This window comes from Lithobates pipiens, unplaced genomic scaffold (genome assembly GCF_037356315.1).
Source record: "Lithobates pipiens isolate NorthernLeopardFrog02 unplaced genomic scaffold, aLitPip1_a1.2 Scaffold_30, whole genome shotgun sequence".
Classification (NCBI taxonomy): Eukaryota; Metazoa; Chordata; class Amphibia; order Anura; family Ranidae; genus Lithobates; species Lithobates pipiens.
The window spans coordinates 59,836,226-59,859,132 of NW_027507791.1; the positions used below are offsets into that span (position 1 = coordinate 59,836,226).

Sequence of the window (22,907 nt, forward strand, 5' to 3'; positions counted from 1 at the left end):
ATTTATTTAAACTGGAGTGCAAAATCTGGTGCAGCTGTGTATGGTAGCCAATCAGCTTCTAACTTCAGCCTGTTCAATTAAGCTTCCACAAAAAAACAAAAACTGGAAGCTGATTAGTTTCTATGCAGAGCTGCACCAGATTTTGCACTTTCCAGTTTTAGTAAGGCAACCCCAAAGTCATTGATCCAGAAGAAGGTCCATAACCAGTTCACCATGTCTGTTATGTTGTTGGGAATTTCTTCTGTAGTATTTTATCAATAGGATATTGCCTCAATTGAGGGCTTTTACTAGGATAGGGGTGGGTACCATTGCCCCTGGAAAAAGGGAGAAAAGATTGGACTATCTTGGTACCTCAAGGACCTAGACAAGGATATGTATAGTTTTATATAAAAGAAATGTAATAATATATAGAATTCAAAACATTGCGGGACAAAACCACATTGACAAAATAGTTAGAAACAGTTGATAGTTTCAGCCTTTTATGCTGCTTCAAACAAATATACAAAGAATGAAATGAAGTTGATCCCCAATGTTGAAGTGGGGTGTCGAATATGCTGCGTCTTGGCGATTATCCTTGCAAGTGTTTCTTCTTCAGAAAGAGCCAGTCATAAGCATCTATTGAGATAAATCATAATCATAATTTCACGTTTAAACCATTATTTATGACATTGATATATATTTCAAGACATGAAGGTTATTTTATTTAATATGATATACAATTGATGGGATTTCCATAGATCATCATTCAGACTCCATGCTTTTTAAACAAGGCAATGGGGTTTATTTACTAAAACTGGAGATGGGTTACCATGCACAGTTGCACCAGGTTTTGCAATCAGCTTCTAACTTCAGCTGGTTTAAGCTTTTACAAAAAAATGGAAGCTGACTGGTTTTAATGCAAAGCTGCACCAGTTTTAGTAAATCAACCCCAATGTAAAGAGCAAAGTGCCCAGTTTAGAGCAGCCACGGCAATGAAAGCTGGTTGCTGTACATTACTGCACTGTGCTCAATGCTTTGAAGCTAGACTTACACTATACAATCTGACAGGACAATTGTTTTACAATCTAATTTAGATTTAGACCCCATTTACACTGGGGCACTTTTCAAGCATTTTAGCGCTAAAAATAGCACCTGAAAAGCACCTCTCAAGCCATCCCAGTGTGAAAGCCCGAGTGCTTTCACACTGGGGCGGTGTGCTTGCAGGACAGGAAAAAAAAATGCTGCAAGCTGCATCTTTGGGGCAGTGGAGGAGCGGTGTATACACCGCTCCTCCCCCGCCCCTCTACCGCCCTTGCCCATTGAAATGAATGGGTTTGATTTTAAAAGCGATTTGAAAGCAGCTCTAAGCGGGTGCTTTTAACCCCTTCTAAAGCACCACTTTAACACCAGTAAAGCACCGCTAAAACTAGCAGCATTTTACCGCTAGTGCCCGCACATGCCCCAGTGTGAAAGGGGTCTAACAAAACCTACATTGGACAAACCTAAACAACACATTTAGCTTGTGTCAAATCAGACATGTCCTTGCACTACATAGTTGATGATAGAACTTAAGGTGATCGAACAACTAGATTGTATAGTGTTTGGTCAGCCTTAGGCCGCGTACACACGGGCGGATTGTCTGCCCAACTTAGTCCGCTGAACCGTGTTTCAGCGGACAATCCGCTCGTGTGTGGGCTTCAGCGGACTTTTTCAGCGGACAGTCTGACGGACTTTGTCTTTCGGAATTTCCGTAATTTTGTCCGTCCAAACTTGGTTTTGTCCGTCCAAACTTGGTTTCAGCGGACAGTCCGCTCGTGTGTAGGCAAGTTGGACGGACTAAGTATGGCGCATGCTCAGAAAGGATTTACACGGCCGAAGGTTGCATTGCAGTGTATTGGACGTCGTTTTTCTAGTCCCGTCGTACGTGCTGTACACGTCATCGCGCAAGTTTTCAGCGGACTGTCTGTTCATCGTGTGTGGTCAAGTCCGTTCATTCAAAATTTTGACGGACTGTCTGTCGGATTGTCTGACGAACTTAGTTGGGCAGACAATCCGTCCGTGTATACGCGGCCTTAGTCTTGACTAAGGGATGTGCATATTTCTGAGGCTACCATCAATAAACACTATAAACCCTTCTACATCCTTATCAGCAATTGACCAGACGACACCATTTTTGGAGTCGAATGGCCATAGCGGCCTCTTTATTACAACAAATAGAATACAAAAATTCACACGAACATATAACTTAATGCATATAATACATTCTTGCATAAACATTAAAACCAAATACAAATCGGTTATTAAACCTTCTTGATCTAGAGGTCTTTGAAGGCAAATTATATTTCCAACCAAATAGTTGTATCGGTACACCCCATAAAGGCCCCACGCCGTGTATTACGCAAGCTCAGGGACAACCAGTTACTTCCTTCCAGATACAGCCAACTATACACCATTGTTACCATTTAAGGGAAAGGACACCCATACCTTCATATGGGCCCAACCCCCCTAAACCTCTGTTAATTTTCAGCACTGCCTTCAAAGACCCCATAGACCTCCTGCTGCTACGAAAATTAAACAATAAACAACCAATTTACACCAATAACCCATAAAGAACAACCTACAAAAAAAAACATCCCAGATCTCCAATACCTGCCCATCACTATAACTATAAAATGAAGGGAGGGAGGGTGGGAAAAACATCCGGCCGGTGTGTCCCCACTGCAGCAACTGACCGCCGCTCTCTGCCACCACCCTCAGCTTGTTCATAAACTCCCCCCACTTGCAAGCCCACCGATCCCCAGGTAAGTGCCCTTTTCTAACTCTACCCCCACTCTTGTCTCCTCCTCACTGCCCACCCCAGTCATGCTGGCCCTCCTCCCAGTGCGACTTCTGCTCCGGGCCATTACTTTATGAATAAACCCAGTTATGTTTAGAAATATAATGTTAACAACTTCCCACCCAGTCTATGGCTTTACCATACTGACCGGACATTATATGACGTCCTGCGCATCGTGCTCCAGGGGCGCACAGTGCAGCGATCGGTGGTGAGCTGTATCCCTTGGACACAGTGCATCACTATTTAGGGTAAAGAGCCAATGACATGACTCTTACAATGTGATCAGCTGTGTCCAATCACAGCTGATCACATGTAAACAAATGCTGGTTATCTACATTTCCTTTCCTCAGCGCTGTCAGTGTCTAAGGAAAGGAAAGCCGATAACAGGCTTTCCAGGCACAGGGGACATTTACACATCAGTGCCCTGATTATCAGTACAGCGTATCAGTGCACATCAGTGCTGCCTCATTAGCAAACATCAGTGCAGCCTAATCAGTGCCCATCAATGCAGCATATAACAGAGCCGCCTCATCAGCACATATAAGTGAAGAATAAAAACTACTTATTTGTAAAATTGTATAACAGAAACAAAAACATTTATTTTTCTTCAAAATTTTCAGTCTTTTTGCAGTTGTTTAGCAAAAAGTTAAAACCCCAGTGGTGATTAAATATCACCAAAAGAAAGCTCCATCTGTCTAAAAAAAAAGATAAAAATTCTATATAGGTACAGTGTTACATGAGCGTGCAATTGTAATTTAAAGTGCGATAGCGCTGAAAGCTGAAAATTGGCCTGGGCAGGAAGGGGGTAAAGTGCCCTGTATTGAAGTAGTTCATATTTTATTTAGGATTGTTTATCCACTATTTGGTGCTAAAAAAAATTTTTTTATAAGTACTTACTTTATTCTGGTTTCCTCATGTTCAGTAAACACAGAAGGGGCAGAGAGAATGATAAAATTGTCAGAATGGGGAGGTAGATGTACAATTTTATCCAACAGGGTAGATCTGTAATAAGACAAAATGATTCTCTAAAGAATGAAACTGGTTATGTACTTAACCAAGAACACAGATATAGACTTAAAGTGTTTGTTATTTTAATTTTTTTCCTTTACAAACATGTTATACTTAACTGCCCTGTGCAATAGTCATCCTCCTCTTTTCAGGTCCCCTGCTGGCACTCTGGGACCCAGCCCTGCCCCCGATCCCTCCACACTGGCTCTGATTAACCATAGCAGGAGCCAATGCAGCGGCATCTCAGCCAATGAGGAGGGAGATAGCTAGGGAGAGCCCCTGCTCTCATGTACTTTAGGTAAGTATTAGGGAGGCTACGTGTGGATCTGCACAATGAAGGTTTTTTACCTTCATGCATACAAAACCTTCAGACTGTGAAATCACTTTAAAGTAGAAACTTTTTTTCCCCATTTTGGATAGAGTATGGGGGGTATAACCCCTGTCATCTGTGTCCCTTGGGGGATTCGGGGACATTTCCTGTCCATGAGCCAAAACAGAAAGTGAGAGGAAAACCCTCCAAAGTGGAGGAATCCCTGGGCTGTCACCAGAACTAGTGTCCCAATTTAATGAATTTCCCTCTATGCCTGTTCCCCTTTATCCATGTCCCTTGGGGGATTCGGGGAGATTTCCCTTCATTTCCTGTCCATGAGCCAAAACAGGAAGTTAGAGGAAAACCCTCCAAAGTGGAGGAATCCCCGGGCTGTCCCCAGAACTAGCGTCCCAATTTAATGAATTTCCCTCTATGCCTGTTCCCCTTTATCCATGTCCCTTGGGGGATTCGGGGAGATTTCCCTTCATTTCCTGTCCATGAGCCAAAACAGGAAGTGAGAGGAAAACCCTCCAAAGTGGAGGAATCCCCGGGCTGTCACCAGAACTAGTGTCCCAATTTAATGAATTTCCCTCTATGCCTGTTCCCCTTTATCCATGTCCCTTGGGGGATTCGGGGAGATTTCCCTTCATTTCCTGTCCATGAGCCAAAACAGGAAGTTAGAGGAAAACCCTCCAAAGTGGAGGAATCCCCGGGCTGTCCCCAGAACTAGCGTCCCAATTTAATGAATTTCCCTCTATGCCTGTTCCCCTTTATCCATGTCCCTTGGGGGATTCGGGGAGATTTCCCTTCATTTCCTGTCCATGAGCCAAAACAGGAAGTGAGAGGAAAACCCTCCAAAGTGGAGGAATCCTCGGGCTGTCACCAGAACTAGTGCCCCAATTTAATGATTTCCCCTCAATGCCAGTTCTAGTGACAACCTAAAATAGATTTTTTTTTTTACTTTTACTTTTGGTAATAACAATCTCCAGGACAAATAGAGCAGGTGACTCTCCACAGACAGTAATAAAAACCTGACAGGTGTTCAAATTTTTCTCCACTTTAATCAAAACTAAAAAAAAAAAAAAAATGTTGTCTTTAGTTATACATTAAATTGGCCCTTCCTTCACTCCCCAGACTTACTGAGATCCAAGGGACATGGACATTGTATGTGTGTGGTGAGCATTAAAGTGAAGAACATACCATAAGCATATATTAACCATTTAAGGACCACCCCACGTATATATACTAGGGCAGGGCTCCCCTTAAGCGCAAAATCAATTACCTGTACATGATTCCTTTCTTCAGCTATGGGTTACACGTGCATCACCTGAGGGAAACCCGGCAATCATTAGGAGAGAGGCAGAGTCTGCCTATGTAAACAAGGCAGATCGTCGTTCTGCTAGTAAGAAAGACAGAGATTTTGTGTGTCTGCTAAGTAGGGACACAGATCTCTGTCTTTCTTTAGTTAAGCCATCCTCCACACAGTTAGTAAGCAAACCGAGGGAAAACATTTAACACATTTCTTTGAACGCCACTGATGTTAACCCCTTCCCTGCCAGTGTCATTCGTACAGTGACAGTGCATTTTTTTTTAGCATTGATCACTGTATTGGTGTCACTGGTCCCCAAAGAGTGTCACTTAGTGTCAGATTTGTCCGCCACAATGTCGCAGTCCAGGTAAAAATCACTGATCGCCGCCATTACTAGTAAAAACAATAAAAAAAAAAGTCCAGAAATCTATCCAAGATTGTTTTTAGACGCTATAACTTTTGCGCAAACCAATCAATATACGCTTATCGGGATTTACCAGAAACATGTAGCGGCATACATATTGGCCTAAACTGATGAAGAAATTCGATTTTTTACATTTTTATTGTATATGTTTTATAGCAGAAAGTCTAAAATACGCTTTTTTTTTTTTAATTGTCAGTCTTTTTTGTTTATAGCACAAAAAATAAAAACCGCAGAGCTGATCAAATACCACCAAAAGAAAGCTCTATTTGTGGGATAAAAAAGAACATTGATTTTACTTGGGTACATCAATGCACGACACGCAATGCTCAGTTAAAACAACGCAGTGCAGTATCGCAGAAAATTGCCTGGTCAGAAGGGGGTAAAACCTTCCGGAGCTGAAGTGGTTAATATAATTCTATTTATGTTGTATCATTTTCTGGTAGTATGTATGGCCACCATTGACTGTTGTTGAATGTACTGTATGCATCTGTGCAGACATCACTGGGTCTCATTTATCAATCTTAAACTATGATGGTTTGGGTCAGTTTAGATGATACCTGATTAAAGTTTTTAAGCCTTTAAAATATTAAAACATTTTTACTACTTATACAAAATATTTATTTTACAGATAAATGGCGTGCCACTATGTTAGCAAAGGTTTCCTTTCAGACTCTCTAGTGAAAATTCTACAAATAAACAGGCAGAGAGATTGGAATGAGTCTCTGTATATATTTCAGCTTGAACTATTGAGCTCTGTAGACAAACACTTTCTATTCTATTAACAGAACAACCAATAATATATATATATATATATATATATATAATAAGAATCTAGAGCCCCACCTGCTGGGTGTTTTTAGTAATCTAACATATTCATATGTGATAGTTCATAATTACCTGGTAAAAAAATAAAAAATAAAATATATATATATATATATATATATATATATATATATATATATATATATATATATATATATATATATATATATATATTTATTATTCCTTCTTTTAAGTCTGAGCATAGAAAGGAAATAAGATAGAAGCAGAAACACATCTAAAAAAAAAAAAAAACCCTAAACAAAAAACTGTCTTAGAGCAACCAGTAAGGTTTCATCCCGCAGTTGTCCAACTGTTATATTCCAGTGCAGGTTCTTATAATTTAGATTTTGTTGTAGCAAAACCAGCTTTTAAGAAAGACACTTAAAAAAATGAGACCATGACCAGTGTAGTTCAGAGGTACCCAACCTGCCTCTTACTGCTATACCACTTGGACTCCAACATCCCCATTTCTTACCCTTCTAAAATGATGAGACTACGCCTTAATTTTGGAGTATAAATGGCCATAGCAGCCTATTTATTATTCACACCATATAAATAACTCCAATATCAAATATATACCAAAATATCACCTCCGTAACAACTTGTTTAACTCCAGTCTGTTGGTCTTTGACGGCACCCCCGAACTCCAACACATATTCCACCAATACACTGCGGGACCTTTTTCCACACGATAGGCCTCCAGTGGATAATCAGCTCGGAGACAACCCCCTTCCCGCAGTGCAACCATTACAGTATTCCAGCTAACCTTTCATGGAATACACCGGAGGGGCTCATACTACCGATGAGCCCCCCACCCCTTTCCATCACATATGTTTACTGCCACCGTCAAAGACCAACAAAACACCGCCACAGCCCGCAAGGATGACACCTTACCCTTAAGGGCTCCCCCACACCCCCAGGTCCCGCTGGATCCCATCTTGCAGCCCCAGCGCTCAGAAAACAATCCCCACTACCTAAAGGTGTATTCAAAAACCATCAATTACAGGCCCACATTAGTTTCCACCTCTACTTGCCTGATCACCGCATCCCCCATTCTGAGCCACAACCTCCCCACCACCTAAGTGTTAGACAACCATATGAAGTCGTAAAATATCTGACTTAACGTCCGAGATCAGCTCCCTGATCATTCGAACCCAAAAGCATTACCTCTTGCATGCATAACCCAAATGACCGCCGGTTTATCCGGCCGCGCCAAATGTTCAACTTCCGATATCACCATGCTCCACCTCAACCCCCATACCCCTAGCCAGTGAACACATGCCTCCCTTCTTTAACTACCCAACTGCCTGCCAACCGATCTCGCATCTGCTCTCCTGGCCCCCCAACAAATTTACAGATAACAAAGAAAATCCATCTGGACGAAAAAAACGGCAAACAAAGGCAGCACCAACAACCTTACCCCTCAGACTCCTGCACCAAACCACCCACTCTTCCTTTCATAACTTCACGTAAGCCACACATGTGGACTCAGTGGCTGACTGCCCTGTTACCTCCCGTGGTGACTCCAATGCCATCTCCCATATCCAGCCCGGCTTACTCTCTGAACTTGTCCCACTGAAAATAGATGCAAGGAGTAAGCCCCCCCCCCGTGTTTCCGATGCCTGCAAGATGAATAGCATATAGAAAATGTTTAACTGCATCTAACGCAAAACAAAATGGCGTAGCCGCCGTATGACCAGTTGTGACAATGCGGACATGTGGTTGACCACGTAAACCACACCCACATAATCACAATTCAATTCCGTGCCAGGTTCCTGCATGACCCTTACCCCAGCTCCATAGCCAGAACCACTGGAAAAATAGCACACATTTACGAATGAACACCCCACTTCCACCCAACAAAACTGGGGCCAAATATCCTCACTCTATTGCCCCTGAAAGAAAAATTTCCCCCAAACCTGTTTACCCCGCCGTGTTCGTGACCTCTTTTCCCATCGACCTGGCATCTATCGTCGGTTGTATGCAGCCAAGAACTCGTACCAAACCTTCTAACCCTCCCTATGTTCCGCATTCAACTGTTTAAATTAGCCAGGGCCTGAAACCCCCACTGTAGCAGACGGCAGCCGTCTGCAAAAACCCACTTATCAGAATAAAACCGGCAGGCGAAATTGAACTTATCCAGCAACTAATGCAAAGTCCTCAATTGTACCTCATGCCATCCCTGGGCCTCCCACACCCCCTTCTATAGTACCTCGAACTTGGTCACTGGCAGACGACCCTCCGTAACCCCTGAAACAATCACAATGCCAAAACAAAATAGTAAAATATCCCTCATCGGCCCCCTGTGTTTTGCAGCCAATGGCACTAATGAACCTACCTGCAATGTGGTGCATGTATAAAGTATAATCTTACACACAACGGAGGAAACGTCCAAGCCATGTATGATTGAATCAGGGACTGACATGTCTCTAACCCCCCCCCCCTCTGGTAAAGAACTAAACATCTAACCATGACCCACTAAATTGAGCAACCCATGGGCAGGAATCGATCCAAGTAAAAAACTCTTGCCAGCATCTATCCAGCAGCCAAAGCTCTCCGAATAAACTGTAAGCTAGTTTGCCATAGGCACCCCTTTTCCGTCACACCTAACCCACCTTATAGCTGTGTGCGTGAAGTATAGGACACAATGCACCGCATCGGATTATGACAAAACTCTTTTTTTTTTTTTTGGGGGGGAAAGGATGCGAAACTTGTTTGGTTCCTTCTCAGGCACCAACCCCGCTGTAGACACCATTAAAAACCCCAGAGGCAAGCAGCCTCGCCATTTCCTTATCCGGGTATCTACTTATGAAAGGCTGCAACCTTTTCACCCCTTTCCAAAAGTCATCCCTTGTGTGACTAGGCTCGCCTGTACATTGTTCTCACATGAAGCCACAATACAATGGATTGGTCCCGCCACCCCTTTAATACTCGTGTTTAATGTCAAAAACCACCGAACTGACAGGAGCTCACATTGCACTGCCAACCCACCCCCCTTTCTTCTTGGCCAACCATCCAGAGGCCGCTATCCTTTGATCCCCACGAAGAGACGGCCATAACGACCTTCGCGGTCTACACTGCTCATCATCCAGTCAGATCCCCCTTTTTAACACGTGCACCTACCAATGGCCTTCATATAACAGAACAACGCCGAACTATGTTCGGGTTCTCCCTTCCCCCATGACAATCGCATAATGGTGACCGCCTTATGCAAAAGCAATCGGTACCTCCTCTTACCTTCACCCTTTTCCCCTTAATCTTCCTGCTTGACCCTATACACTTAAAATTTAAATTCCCTTTTTCTTTCTTTTTTTAAGGGGGTCATAACGAGAAGATCTCCACACACTTGCCTTTTCAAATCGTATCCCGGACCTCCTATTTAATTGTGTTCCCAGGGGACCCTCAAAGCACCCGTACATCTCACTTTTTTTTTTTTGCGTCTGCAATCCTTACCATCTCCATCCTACCATTACTTGACAACCCCACCACTGCGCCACTGTCCCCAAACTGGCAGGTGCACCGCTCACCCGCCACAGCATCCATCACCTCTGTTCCCGGCGGAGCAACCGCCGCCGACATTGCACCCCCCAACAAATCTTGCAATGCAATTTAAACGAAAAACATTTGGACATTATATGACTTACTGGGCTGACTGGAACCCCAACAGCCGCCTCGCTTGCCTCCATCGCTGGCTCGCATCCCCGCGGCTCCTCCTCCTCGCACACTGACAGCTCGCTTTCTGACCTGTCGTCCTAGACCAGGACCGGTGGTGTCATCAGACCCCCAGGCAAAGAGGTCCTGGGGGCCATGGAGTCCCTCCGTTGTAGTGCCCGTCTCACCCCCAAAGCTCCACCTCCTGCCACGGTTCCACACATGCCCTCACATACTGTGACCTGGAAGGTCAACCTCGTCCTTCCACCGCCATCTTGTGCTATCTGCGCCGCCCGTATAGGTCACGCCCACCCACAGAGCCCCACCCCTTTTTTGTATAAGAAGGCCGACGGCCATACTAATAAGTCTTCCTCGCCGAGCCTTCCTCCCCGCGCAGCGATGCAGGCAGAGGAGCTAGTAGTCCTGCGATTCACGGGCGGGGAAGTGGCACCATAACGGCCTGTGGCCCCGCCCACCAAGCTGGGCTGGCGCCGTGGAGTCCGCCCAGACCCTGCTCAGGCAGACGGCTGGCTATTCTTTGCTGGGGTACCGGATTGTTCCCCCCAGAGGGCTCCTTGCCTGGCGCATGGCCCCGCATGAGGGCCCTTGTGAAAACAGAGTGCCAGAGGCCACAAACTCTGCATTTACAGCAACCCTCACCTCCCAGCCTTGATCCGTCATCCATAAAGACCGCAAACTGTCTGTACATCCACCTCGGTCCCCTGTTCACCGCTGCTGCCTGCAAACTCATCCGAGTGACATCTCAGCCATGTTGGAGGAGCAGAGCAAAAAACTGCCTCCTCCTTTCTTTCTCCACAACTTTCTGTTCCCCAGCCCAGACCCACCTCCTCCTTATATATTACCACTCCTCCTTGGACTTTACTCACTGTCCCCTCCCCTCTTATCTCTTCATATTAACCCATGCATTGTCTACCCTAAAAAACTGTCATGCCCGGCCCTGCACTACTTTTTTTTTTCTGTCTTTTCCATTCTGGGCCTCACTTGAAGGCTGATCAGACATAATGGTGTCTGCGCAGTCAACAGATCTTCTAATTATTGTTGTACAGGATGAAGCAGCGTGTGTAATAGTGATATATTCTGCCTCACAAAATTTTTACATTTAAAGTGGAGGATGTCCAGATGAGCTCAGTCCTGCCCAGACTCATACTGCATTTTTATCATAATCCCTGTTTTCCTTAGGGTCCTGTAACTGTTTAATAATAGATTTATTATTACCTAATTTACCTCCAGTATAATCCGGGCAGAATTTATGTAGAGAAACATTTTTGAAATCAGCCGGGTTGTGTATTATACACAGGACCTCCATGTCCCAGGACTCCGGCTGCAGTGATATCTGGATTGTGTCTCCAGAATTATTATACAGCTGAAAATCAGAGCCTCCGTGTCTGTATTTCCAGGTATAGGATGATGATGATTTGTTTGTTGGGACTGAACAACGAAGAGTCACATTGCACCAGTCGGGTCTGTTCTTCCTCTCTTTAGCTACTATGGACGGGGTAGGAACAGGTTCTGTAGGAAAGAACAGACATTTATGTTAGATGCTCTTTATGTATTATAAAAAGAAACCTATGATGGAAGAAACATGTGAGAGCCTCCTAAAAATTCTTGCTGCCTGGCTGTGTGTCACTTACATATTTTGAGTCATTGACCTTGTAAGAATATGGAGATGAGGTTTTGTGACGGCGTTCTCACTTCACAGGTCTTCGTTGGTCCACTAAAAAAAACTTAATTTAGTTTTGATACCTAAGGCCACGTGTTTAATAGAAGGAACCTAGATATGGATAATTTTTACATCTCAATTTCTGACTGGCACCCATGCCAAGCGGCCGACTTCTTGTGTTTACAATGAAGCAGGGCAGCTGCTTGGCACAGAACCCAGAAGATGGTGTAGATCACTAGAATAGTGGTGTCCACTACAGCGATTTCCAGCTTCTGGAGGTTTCCCAAAGGTATGGTATATACACTGTAAAAGATACATTTCTTTAAGCTGGATCAAAGTTACGATGTAAAAATCTCCCTACCTGGAATTGTTTTCGTGGGGTTTAAATTGTTTGTAAAGTCATATTGTGACTGTACTGGTGTCCCCTCTGGAATATGCAGGAATTAATTATTATGTGTGTGATTTTTAAATCAAAAGGCTAAATGTCTTTTCTCACACCACGTGATCCCCCTCCGAACTTCTTCCTCGATGTATGCATTGCAGCAGGAGGGGCTGAGATTCCTCTGTGACATCAGCTGGCCATCAGAGATAAGTCACATGACCGCACACCAGTGGTATGGGAAAGGGTATTTAACCTTTTAATTTAAAAAAAAAAACACACACACACACTATAGTTAATGCCTGCATAATCCATAATCCAGAAGAAGTATTTTTGCTGCATAGTGGCGGGAGGGGCAGGAAGGAGAGCTGCTCTCACAAGAGGGGAGAGACTCACAGCAGAGAGCGGGATGACAGAGGCACGTAAATTGACCATAGTATCAGGGCTCAGCAGCCATGATACATTGGTCAGCACAGATAGGGGGACACAGGAACAGGCAGGATCATCTGGGTATATTACAACATAGGAAGGGACAAATTACACAGCACAAGTGCTGTGCTATATATATCACCCCTTAAAGGAACAGTTTTTTTTTGTTTTTTGTTAGGGTTACAAGTGCGTCAAGCCTTTTAACTGCATAGTTGGAGATATTGATGAATTGGCTATTTTGACGGAACACCAGCCTGACACCCCCCCCCCCCCCCCCCATGTGTGCCACCCAGGGCAGACCACTCCCCATTGGTATGCCACTTGTGACAGCTGACCCCCTGATGGCATACAATGTATGCAATGTAGAACATTTTTTCCCCAAAATATGTAGAGGTTTTGCAAGCTTAATTTTTAGACTATTGGTGAGACATACATGTCTAGCATCAACCACATTCCAGACAACCAAAAGCAGAGCAGTAGGTTGAGAGAAAGGACAATACACTTACACACATGCGTACCCTTTGGTCATTATTAAAAATTAATATAATAAACTAAAGAAAAGAAAAATAAATAACAACATCAATACGTACTGTAGATGTTTACAATAAATTAAAAAAATAACATAAAAAACAAAACAAAAAAACTGCAAATAATTTTCACGAAATGTAAAGAATACCAATAATTTTCAGGAAACATTGGTCCCTAAGAATTTGTCCATCTTCCTATAGTATAGGGTGATAGGTAAATACACAGACTAAATGGGGCTAGCTTATATACTTGTGGCCTTACTAAACAGATGTGAGCTTTTAAATACATTGATGATGTTAACATCTGTGTTCTCCATAAAGAGATTGGAAACCAGTGATAATATTTCATCCAGTTAAACAAACGAATGCACAGATGATCACTTACCATACACAGTGAGGTTGTAGACTTTCATATAGTTTGTGTTGTCGGTAAAAGTTATCATTCCAGCATACAGTCCACTGTCCTCCAGTCTCAGATGTCCAATCTTCATCACTCTTCCATCATCCAGGATCTCCAGTCTTCTTTTAAACTTTTCGTTTATAAAAATAAGCTGATTATTTGTGTAAGTCACCAATGGGTTTGTTTTGAAGTTCCAGATTACTCGATGTACAGGACCCGATGGACCTCCACTCAGTGACATTGGGATGGATTGGTTTATAAGACCATTCAGTATCACAGGGACATCCTCTCCTCCTATATACACAAAAAGGGTAGAAGTGTAAAGGTGACCATTCTATCTTGGATCTTGTATGGTAGATGACAACAGGCTCCTATCCCCTGCCATAAACCATGAGTGTAAGAACCCCTGTCAGACTTTTATTGCTATCTGTGACCCCTTTGGGATTTCCCCTCACTTCCTGCTCTTGAAAGAAGAGTGTAGACAAGATTACATCTCCTTAATGTGAGTGTAAATTTCTGATGTCCCATTAGTAGATTTTCCTTTACCCATCACTTTCTATACTGTTGCCTGAAAGTGAGGGGAAAGCTCCCCAAAGGGGACACATGTAGGCAGGTTTGGGGCTGCAGTTTGTCTGCCAACTTGAAGGTGGCATTGTGCCATTCAACTAAACCATCCCCTAATATGGGCTCCCTGCAGCCATAATGGTGGGGGAGGGCAGCATGTAATACTGGATGCAGAAATCCTGTAAGATTTGGGCTGCCATCTTGGCACAGAAGTGCTTAAATAACAGACTTGTAGTAGCCTGGATACATCTGATTTCTCCAGTGTTGCTCATTCATCACTAACCACAGGTAACCACTGGGCGTGTGGATACTTTCTCGTTTTTTAAGCTGAACTCCAGGCAGATATTAAAAACAAAAATAATGTGTGTTTTTTTTATTCATAAACACATGAAGTATAATTTTTTTTTAAATGCAAGAAATGTTGGTACCTCAATTGGACTTGGTTTCAGGTGTTTAGAATCCATGGTACAGTAGAGCTCAAATTGGGAGAGGGAGAAACAGCACAAAGTGCCAATCACTACAGGGTGTATGAGCTGGTGGGAGTAACCACTACTTTAGGCAGGAGGAGCAGATATTTAACCCCTTCATGCCAACCGAAAGCAAATATGCGGCCTCAGCCCGGTAGCATTTTTTTTAGAACAAATGGTCGGCTTTCTTAGGCTAACAACCGATGCGGCTAAAAGCCTCCCACCTTTCGCTCGCACCTAGTAACCTGGAAGCCATTACATGACATCACTTCCAGTTTACAGATGACTTAAAGGCACAACATTTAAAAAAATGACAGCATTCAAAACTGCCAAACTTGCCGCTTCAAATGCTTTTAAGTGCAAAGAAGGGATTTGGTGTCTAATGCCGCGTACACACGATCAAACAAGCGGGTGGAAAAGTCCGGCAAACTGAAGTCTGCCGGACAATCCCCCCGTGTGTAGCCTCCGGCATACTTTTTTGACCCGAAAGTACGGCGGACTTAGAAAGTAGTTTTGCACTCCAATCTTCCCGCCGGACTCGCATTTCGGCAGACAATTCGGCCGTGTGTATGCCAGTCTGCCGTAATTTTGAAATAAACAGACTTTTCCCGGAGAAAAGTCCACTCATTTCGAGCGGGTCTCCAGGTAGGTGGGGCCTGCAAAGGACACGTCGCTGGCCCCGCCACCTGGTATGGACTTAAAGGGGAACCCCAATGCCGAAAAAAATCGGCGTGGGGGTCCCCCCAAGTCCACAACAGACCCTTGTCCGAGCACGCTACCCGGCCGGCCAGGAAAGGAGGGGCGAGCGAGCGCCCCCCCCCCCCCTGAGCCGTACCAGGCCGCGCGGCCCCCCTCACCCCAAAGCACCTTGTCCCCATGTTAATGAGGACAAGGGCCTCTTCCCGACAACCCTGGCCGTTGGTTGTCGGGGTCTGCGGGCGAGGGGCTTATCGGAATCCGGGAGCCCCTTTAATAAGGGGGCCCCCGGATACCGACCCCCCACCCTATGTGAATGAGTATGGGGTACAATGTACCCCTACCCATTCACCTGTAAAATAAAGTACAAAAAAAACACAACACACAAGATAAAATAATTTATTGCACAGCTCCGGGGGTCTTCCGTCTTCGGGGCTCTTCTCGCCGGACTCCTCCGCTATCTTCTTATAGCTCTTTTGCTAGCGGAGGAGCCCGGCATTCTTCTTCGTCGCCGCGGCCTCTTCTTCCGACTTCGGGGGTCTTGTCCCCCTCTTCGGTTCTTCTGCTGGGCCACCGCGCCTTCTTATAGCTCTTTTACAGGCGGTGGCCCGGTCTTCTGTCACCGCCGCCGCCGCCTTCCATTGTTGTTCTTCTTCTTCTCCTGGAGATGTTGACTCGAAGCTCTCTCCGGCCGCAATGCCAGGGGACTTATATAGGGACAAGGGGCGGGGTCATCGGTTGATGTCACATGGGTGGATGTCACATGGGTGGATGTCACATGGGTTGATGTCACATGGCGACAGTCCCAGCATCCTCCGGGACTGTGACATCTTAAGGGGGCGGGGTCACCATATGATATCAACCCATGTGACATCAACCGATGACCCCGCCCATTGTCCCTATATAAGTCCCCGCGCAGCGCGTCCCTGGCATTGCGGCCGGAGAGAGCTTTGAGTGGACATCTCCAGGAGAAGAAGAAGAACAACAACAACAATGGAAAGCGGCGGCGGCGACAGAAGACCGGGCCACCGCCTGTAAAAGAGCTATAAGAAGGCGTGGTGGCCCAGCAGAAGAACCGAAGAGGGGGAAAAGACCCCCGAAGTCGGAAGAAGAGGCCGCGGCGACGAAGAAGAATGCCGGGCTCCTCCGCTAGCAAAAGAGCTATAAGAAGATAGCGAAGGAGTCCGGCGAGAAGACCCCGAAGACGGAAGACCCCCGGAGCTGTGCAATAATTTATTTTATCTTGTGTGTTGTGTTTTTTTTGTACTTTATTTTACAGGTGAATGGTTAGGGGTACATTGTACCCCATACTCATTCACATAGGGTGGGGGGCTGGTATCCAGGGGCCCCCTTATTAAAGGGGGCTCCCGGATTCCGATAAGCCCCTCGCCCGCAGACCCCGACAACCAACGGCCAGTGTTGTCGGAAAGAGGCCCTTGTCCTTATCAACATGGGGACAAGGTGCTTTGGGGTGGGGGGGCCGCATGGCCCCCCTCCCCAAAGCACCCCCCATGTTGAGGGCACGCGGCCTGGTACGGCTGGGGGGGGCGCATCGCTCGCCCCCCCTTTCCTGGCTGGCCGCGTAGCGTGCTCGGACAAGGGTCTGTTGTGGACTTGGGGGGACCCCCACGTCGATTTTTTTCGGCGTTGGGGTTCCCCTTTAAGTCCATACCAGATGGCGGGGCCAGCGGCATCTCCTTTGCAGGCCCCGCCTACCTGGAGATGCGCTCGAAATGAGCGGACTTTCCTCCGCGTGCGTGGGCGAGTCCGTTCAGTAGGGCGGATAGTACGGCGGATTAGTCCGCTGAAAAAGTGCTGTGTGTGGGCAAGTAGCCCATTCGGAAAGTACGGCGCACAGTCTGGCGGGAAGTCCGCCAGACTAAGTCCGTCGGATAGACGGCTACGTGTGTACGCGGCTTTATAGACCCACGAAGCCTCCATAAAGAGCACCTGTCACTGCCTATTACTGTCACAAGGGATGTTTACATTACTTGTGACGGCAATAGAAGTGATCAGATTTTTTTTTAAAGGGACGGTGTAAAAATAAAAAAAAGAAAATAAATAAGAAAAAAAGAAAGAATTTAAAGCGCCCCATCCCTCCATGTTTGCTCACAGAAACGAACACATACATAAGTCGTGCCCGCAAAGTGTAAACAATGTTCAAACCACACATATGAGATATCGTTGCGATCGTTAGAGCAAGAGCAATAATTCTAGCACATGACCTCCTCTGTAGCTCTAAACTAGTAACCTCTCAAATTTTGTCTATGGAAATTATTAAGTACCGTTTGCTGCCACAATTTCAAAATGTTAGATATCTATATTTTCGGTATAACATCTTTCACATTATACAAAAAAAAATTGGGTTAACTTCACTGTTTTGTTTTGTTTTTTATCCAGGAAAGTGTCTTTTTTTACCAAAAAATGCATTTGAAAGACCACTACGCAAATACAGTGAGACATAAGATATTGCAATGACCACCATTTTATTCTCTAGGATCTCTAATATATATATATATATATATATATATATATATATATATATATATATATATATATATATATATATATATATAAATTTGTGGGGATTCTAAGTAATTTTCTAGCAAAAAATATGGCAAAAATGTCAGAAAAAGGCTTAGGCATGAAGGGCTTAAACTAGCTGGATAAGTTAAATGAATGCAGTGACTGAGAAGCAGTGAAAACTGAGGCATTTGCAGATACAAGCTGATAGGAAGGTAAGTATGGAGGGTAAGTATGGAGGGGTTTCTTTTATCGGATGGGCTCCTGTATGTGAGTTCATGTTAAAAGGGCATCTTTTGGAATACACCAAGGTCACCTTCTCACCTATAGCCTGGTGACTGGACAATGAAGAAGAAGCATCATACCAATCTATTTTTTACTTTGTTTTCTCCTCCTGTTTGCCTGTCCATCAAAGCCCCTGATGAAGTCACATGATGTAAAGTGTAGGGATGAGCTACAGGTGACGTCACAATGCTACCGATGGTGTCGGCCTCAGAGGTGAGAGGAGAGGAGAGTAGAACGATGAGTGATCCCAGTTCCAGAACAGCAAGTAGCAGAAATGTAATGTTTCCTTTGAACTTGGATAGATATAATATCTTGTAAGTGCTTTTAATCTTGTGTCCTAATAAATACTTTTTTAAACAGAAAGTGGTATGAGTATCTCTGATGTTTATTTTGGAGCTCACTTGCACAAATGACATTAAAGAGGAGCTGCACCTAAAAAAAAAATATTAAAAGCCAGCAGCTACTAATATTGCAGCTGCTGACTTTTAATAAAATCACACTTACCTGTCCCAGGTTCCAGCGATGTCGGCGGCAGATGACGAGCGATCGCTCGTCTCGCTGCGGCCACCGCCGCCATCCTCTGTCAGGGAATCAGGAAGTGAAGCATGACGGCTTCACTGCCCGGTTCCCTACTGCGCATGCGTGAGTCGCGCTGCGCGTCACTTATGGTCCCCCGCTGTGTCTCTGGGAACTGTGTGTTTCCCAGAACACAACGGGGGGGGGGGGGGGCGGTGCGTCTGCGGGGGCGTCTGCGGGGGTCTGCGGCGGTCTGGCCGGAAGTGGGTGCAGTTACCTGGATTAGGTAACTGCACCCCCCTCCCCCCTGAAAGGTGCCGATTGTGGCAACGGAGGGGGGGAGGGATCAGATTAGCGGAACTTCCCCTTTAGGGTGAAGAACCGCTTTAAGTTGCATTAATGATGTCATTAAGGGAAGGTGTCACCTTATTATTACAATTGGACTTTTATGTTAACAAGGGGCATTACATAGGTAGGCTAATTTGTAACCAGGACTCGAAAGAATGCAACATGTTATGAAAACATTATTAGTCCAATGTGCAATACATACAAAATAGAATACAATAATACCATATTTTCCGGCGTATAAGACAACCTTTTACACTTAAAAAAACTGGGCAAAAAGGAGGGGTCGTCTTATACGCCGGGTCAGCTGCTGGGATGCCTTCTGGATGTGCGGTAATACTATATGTAGCTTTGGCTACATACAGTATATACCACTGAGCCAATCCCAATGAGCGATGTATTCAAATGAATACAGAGCCTGCTTGGATTGGAGTAACAACCTCTGCCAATCCGAGCAGGCTACACACAGTAGCCTGCTCGGATTGGCTTAGAGATTCAGAGAGGCGTGGGCTGATGATGTTACAACCTCTGCCAATCCAAGCAGGCTTTGTATTCATTAATAGAATACATTGCTCGCCGTGATTGGTTCCAGCACCAGCAAGAAGGAAGAAGGAAATGGCTCCAGCAAGAACGGAGAAGAAGGATATGAAGCATCGGAAGCCTCGGAATGGGGGGGTCGTCTTAAACGGTGAGAACGGGCAAAACATCTTAAAAACCTGTAAAATTAGGGGGTCGTCTTATATGCCGGGTCGTCTTATATACCGGCAAATACAAAATTTACTAATTTCCTTTACAGCATTGAAGTGATTGTAAAGCTTCCAATTTTTTATTTTTTTTTAATCTTTCTTTTTCAATATTTCTCAATATACAAAACACGTTCTCTTCCAATAGGTATATACATTAGAGCAGAGTTCCACTCAAAAGTGGAACTTCCACTTTAAGCACTCCTCACCCCCTTACATGCCACATTTGCCATGTCATTTTTTGGGGGAGGGAGTGGGGGCTTCGTTAGGAGTAGCACTTCCTGTCCCACTTCCTCCTTCCGCCCAGGGACCCCTAAGGCGGCTCCTCCTTTCGCCTTAGGGGGCCCCTCCCTCTAGGCGATCTCCTGGGACACATGACAGGTCCCAGGAGATCGCCTGTCCACTCTGGGAGTGCAGCGCGACTCGCGCATGTGCCGTGCATCCCCGGCCGTGAAGCCAAAAGCTGTCACAGCCGGGTGCCCAGAGTGGCAATGGAGGCACCAACGCAGAGGAGGGGGAGAGGAGCGAAGCTCAGTTCAGCCACTTCGCTGGACCATGGAACAGGTAAGTGTCTGTTTACTAAAAGTCAGCAGCTACACTTTTTGTAGCTGCTGACTTTTAATAAACACAAAAAGCCTGGAACTCTGCTTAAACACACTTTATTATACCCCACCCCCCTTCTGCCCACCCCCTGCCCCCTATCTCCCTCCCTCTTTTGGACATTTTGTTCCCCCCTTCTCTAGGTGCTTTTTACCTCACTGTAATTCTTCATCAGTTTAAAATTTTTCCCCTTTCCCCATCTCTTTATAAATCCCTCTAGGTATTCCATGTTATATATCTCTTCTATTTTATCAAACCATTCTCTAATTTTTTTGGCTTTCTGCTTCTTTCTATTTTTTGGGTATCAGTCTTTTTGCGGCATTCATCATCTGGGCTATCATCGAATTTCTATATTGTTTTATTGGGATATCTACTCCATGGAATTAACATGTCCAAGGTTCCTCAGGCAAATCTATATTCACGATCTCCTTAATATATCTTAATATTTCCTTCCAATATGGCCTGATCTTAGGGCCACCCCACCATATATGGGCCATAGTTCCCGTTTGTTTACACCCTCGCCAATAGGGATAAGCCGAACACCCTCCGGTTCAGTTCGCACCAGAACCTGCGAACGGACTGAAAATTTGTGTGACTCGAATGTTCGAAATCAAAAGTGCTAATTTTAAAGGCTAATATGCAAGTTTTTGTCCTAAAAAGGGTTTGGGGACCCGGATCCTGCCCCAGGGGACATGTAATGCAAAAAAAAGTTTTAAAAACTGACTTTTTTTGGGAGCACTGATTTTAATGAAGCTTAAAGGGAAAAAAGTGAAACATTCCTTTAAATATCGTGCCTGGGTGGTGTCTATAGTATGCCTGTGAAGTGGCACGTGTTTTCCATGTTTAGAACAGTCCCTGCACAAAATGACATTTCTAATGGAAAAAAGTAATTTAAAACGGCTTGCAGTTTTAGTGTAATGTCTGGTCCCGGCAATAAGGATGAAAATCATTGAGAAAAATGGCATGGGTTTGTTTTTAAGTAGAATCTGTTTGTAATTTTGAACTGGTACATTTTTAAAGCTTTTTGGAAAACATAGGGAAAGGTTATCACCCCTGTAACATTTTTTTTTTGCTGTCTGTGCACCTCTTCAGAAGATTTAACCTCACTTTCTGTCCCAATGACAATTTTCTTTGAAAATGTAGGGTTTTTAGTAAAACAAGGATTGGGATAAAGTATCAGTGGAGAGGAGACACGTTTTTCCCATATCAACTCTTACAGGAGAGAATTTCCGTTCCTAGGGGTAGATTTCATCTCACTTCCTGTTGTCTCCTTCCGTTTGCAAGTAGGAGACGTTTGTAAGTTGGATGTTTGAAAGTAGGGGCCTGCCCTATATGCTCTGCAGAAATTTAGGCCTAAGTTGTTGATGTTGCCACAACACTGTAAGCCTTCAAAGTGACTCTTGGTGGGCGCTGGAACGCCCTGCTGTGAACTATTATATCAAGAATTGTAATTGCATGCACCTGTTGAACAGGGGCACAAAAATTGGGCCTTAGGCACTGGTGCCACAACACTGCAACGCCTCACAGAAACTCTAGTTGGAGAGCAGGAATGAGCCCTGCTGCAAAGTATTGGATCAAAAATTGTAATTACACGCCCCTTTTAAACAGGGGCTGAAAAATTGGACATAGCCACTGGTGGCGGTGCCCAGAACCAAAAATGTTCTTCCAAGCTATCAGCATGATCATTGAGGAGGAAGAGCATAGTCACTCAGCATAACAGGATAGTCACTGAGCATCAGCATAGGCAGTCTTGAAGGTACATGACATTTAAGAAAAAATTATTCGGTTACATCAGTATCAGGTGCTTGGTAGCTGGTGGTGATCCAAGAATGATTCATTTTTATGAAGGTCAGTCGATCAATCGAGTCGTGGACAGGCGCACCCTGTGATCAGTTACAAAGCCTCCAGCAGCACTGAATGTGTGTTACGAAAGAACGCTGGATGCAGGACAGGCCAGTTACTCAATTGCATACTGTGGAAGCTCTGTCCAGTGATCCATCCTCAAGACCCAGTAACCTAGAGAATTTTCGGTGGGAAAGGTGTCCAAGTCTGATCTTGCCCCTAGGTATTCCTGCACCATGTAAATCAGACACTGGCGATGGTTGCTGGAACCGATCACACCTTTGGGCTGCAGACTAAAAAATTGTCTGAACGCATCGGTCAGACGGCCACCTTCTCCACCATTCCTTCTGTGATTGACCGAAGCCTCAGCAACACGTTGTCCAGGACCAGGAATTTGTAACCTCTCTGGGAACACGTTGCACAGACCTTTCTGCAAGGCCTCCCGAAGATGTTTCATCCTCTGCTCCCTCTGCAATGGCAAGATAAGATCCACAACCTTACCCTTGTAATGGGGATTAAGGAGGGTTGCCAGCCAGTTGCCTCTGTTCTGCCTCAAGTGCCCTGTCCATTA

General features: G+C 44.8%; 1 protein-coding gene across 1 annotated transcript in view; it reads right to left on the reverse strand.

Moving 5' to 3' along the window:
* Positions 1 to 466: 466 nt before the first annotated feature.
* The window catches only part of LOC143942898 (SLAM family member 9-like), a 39,465-nt gene continuing 17,024 nt past the window's right edge, over positions 467 to 22,907 (reverse strand). Inside the window, exons 2-5 of the mRNA XM_077464309.1 lie at positions 13,741 to 14,049; positions 11,585 to 11,869; positions 3,713 to 3,817; positions 467 to 615 (exon numbers count right to left, since the gene is read on the reverse strand). Of these exons, the coding sequence (XP_077320435.1) occupies positions 3,714 to 3,817; positions 11,585 to 11,869; positions 13,741 to 14,049 (698 nt within the window). The 3' untranslated portion in view covers positions 467 to 615; position 3,713. The remainder of the gene's footprint in view (positions 616 to 3,712; positions 3,818 to 11,584; positions 11,870 to 13,740; positions 14,050 to 22,907) is intronic.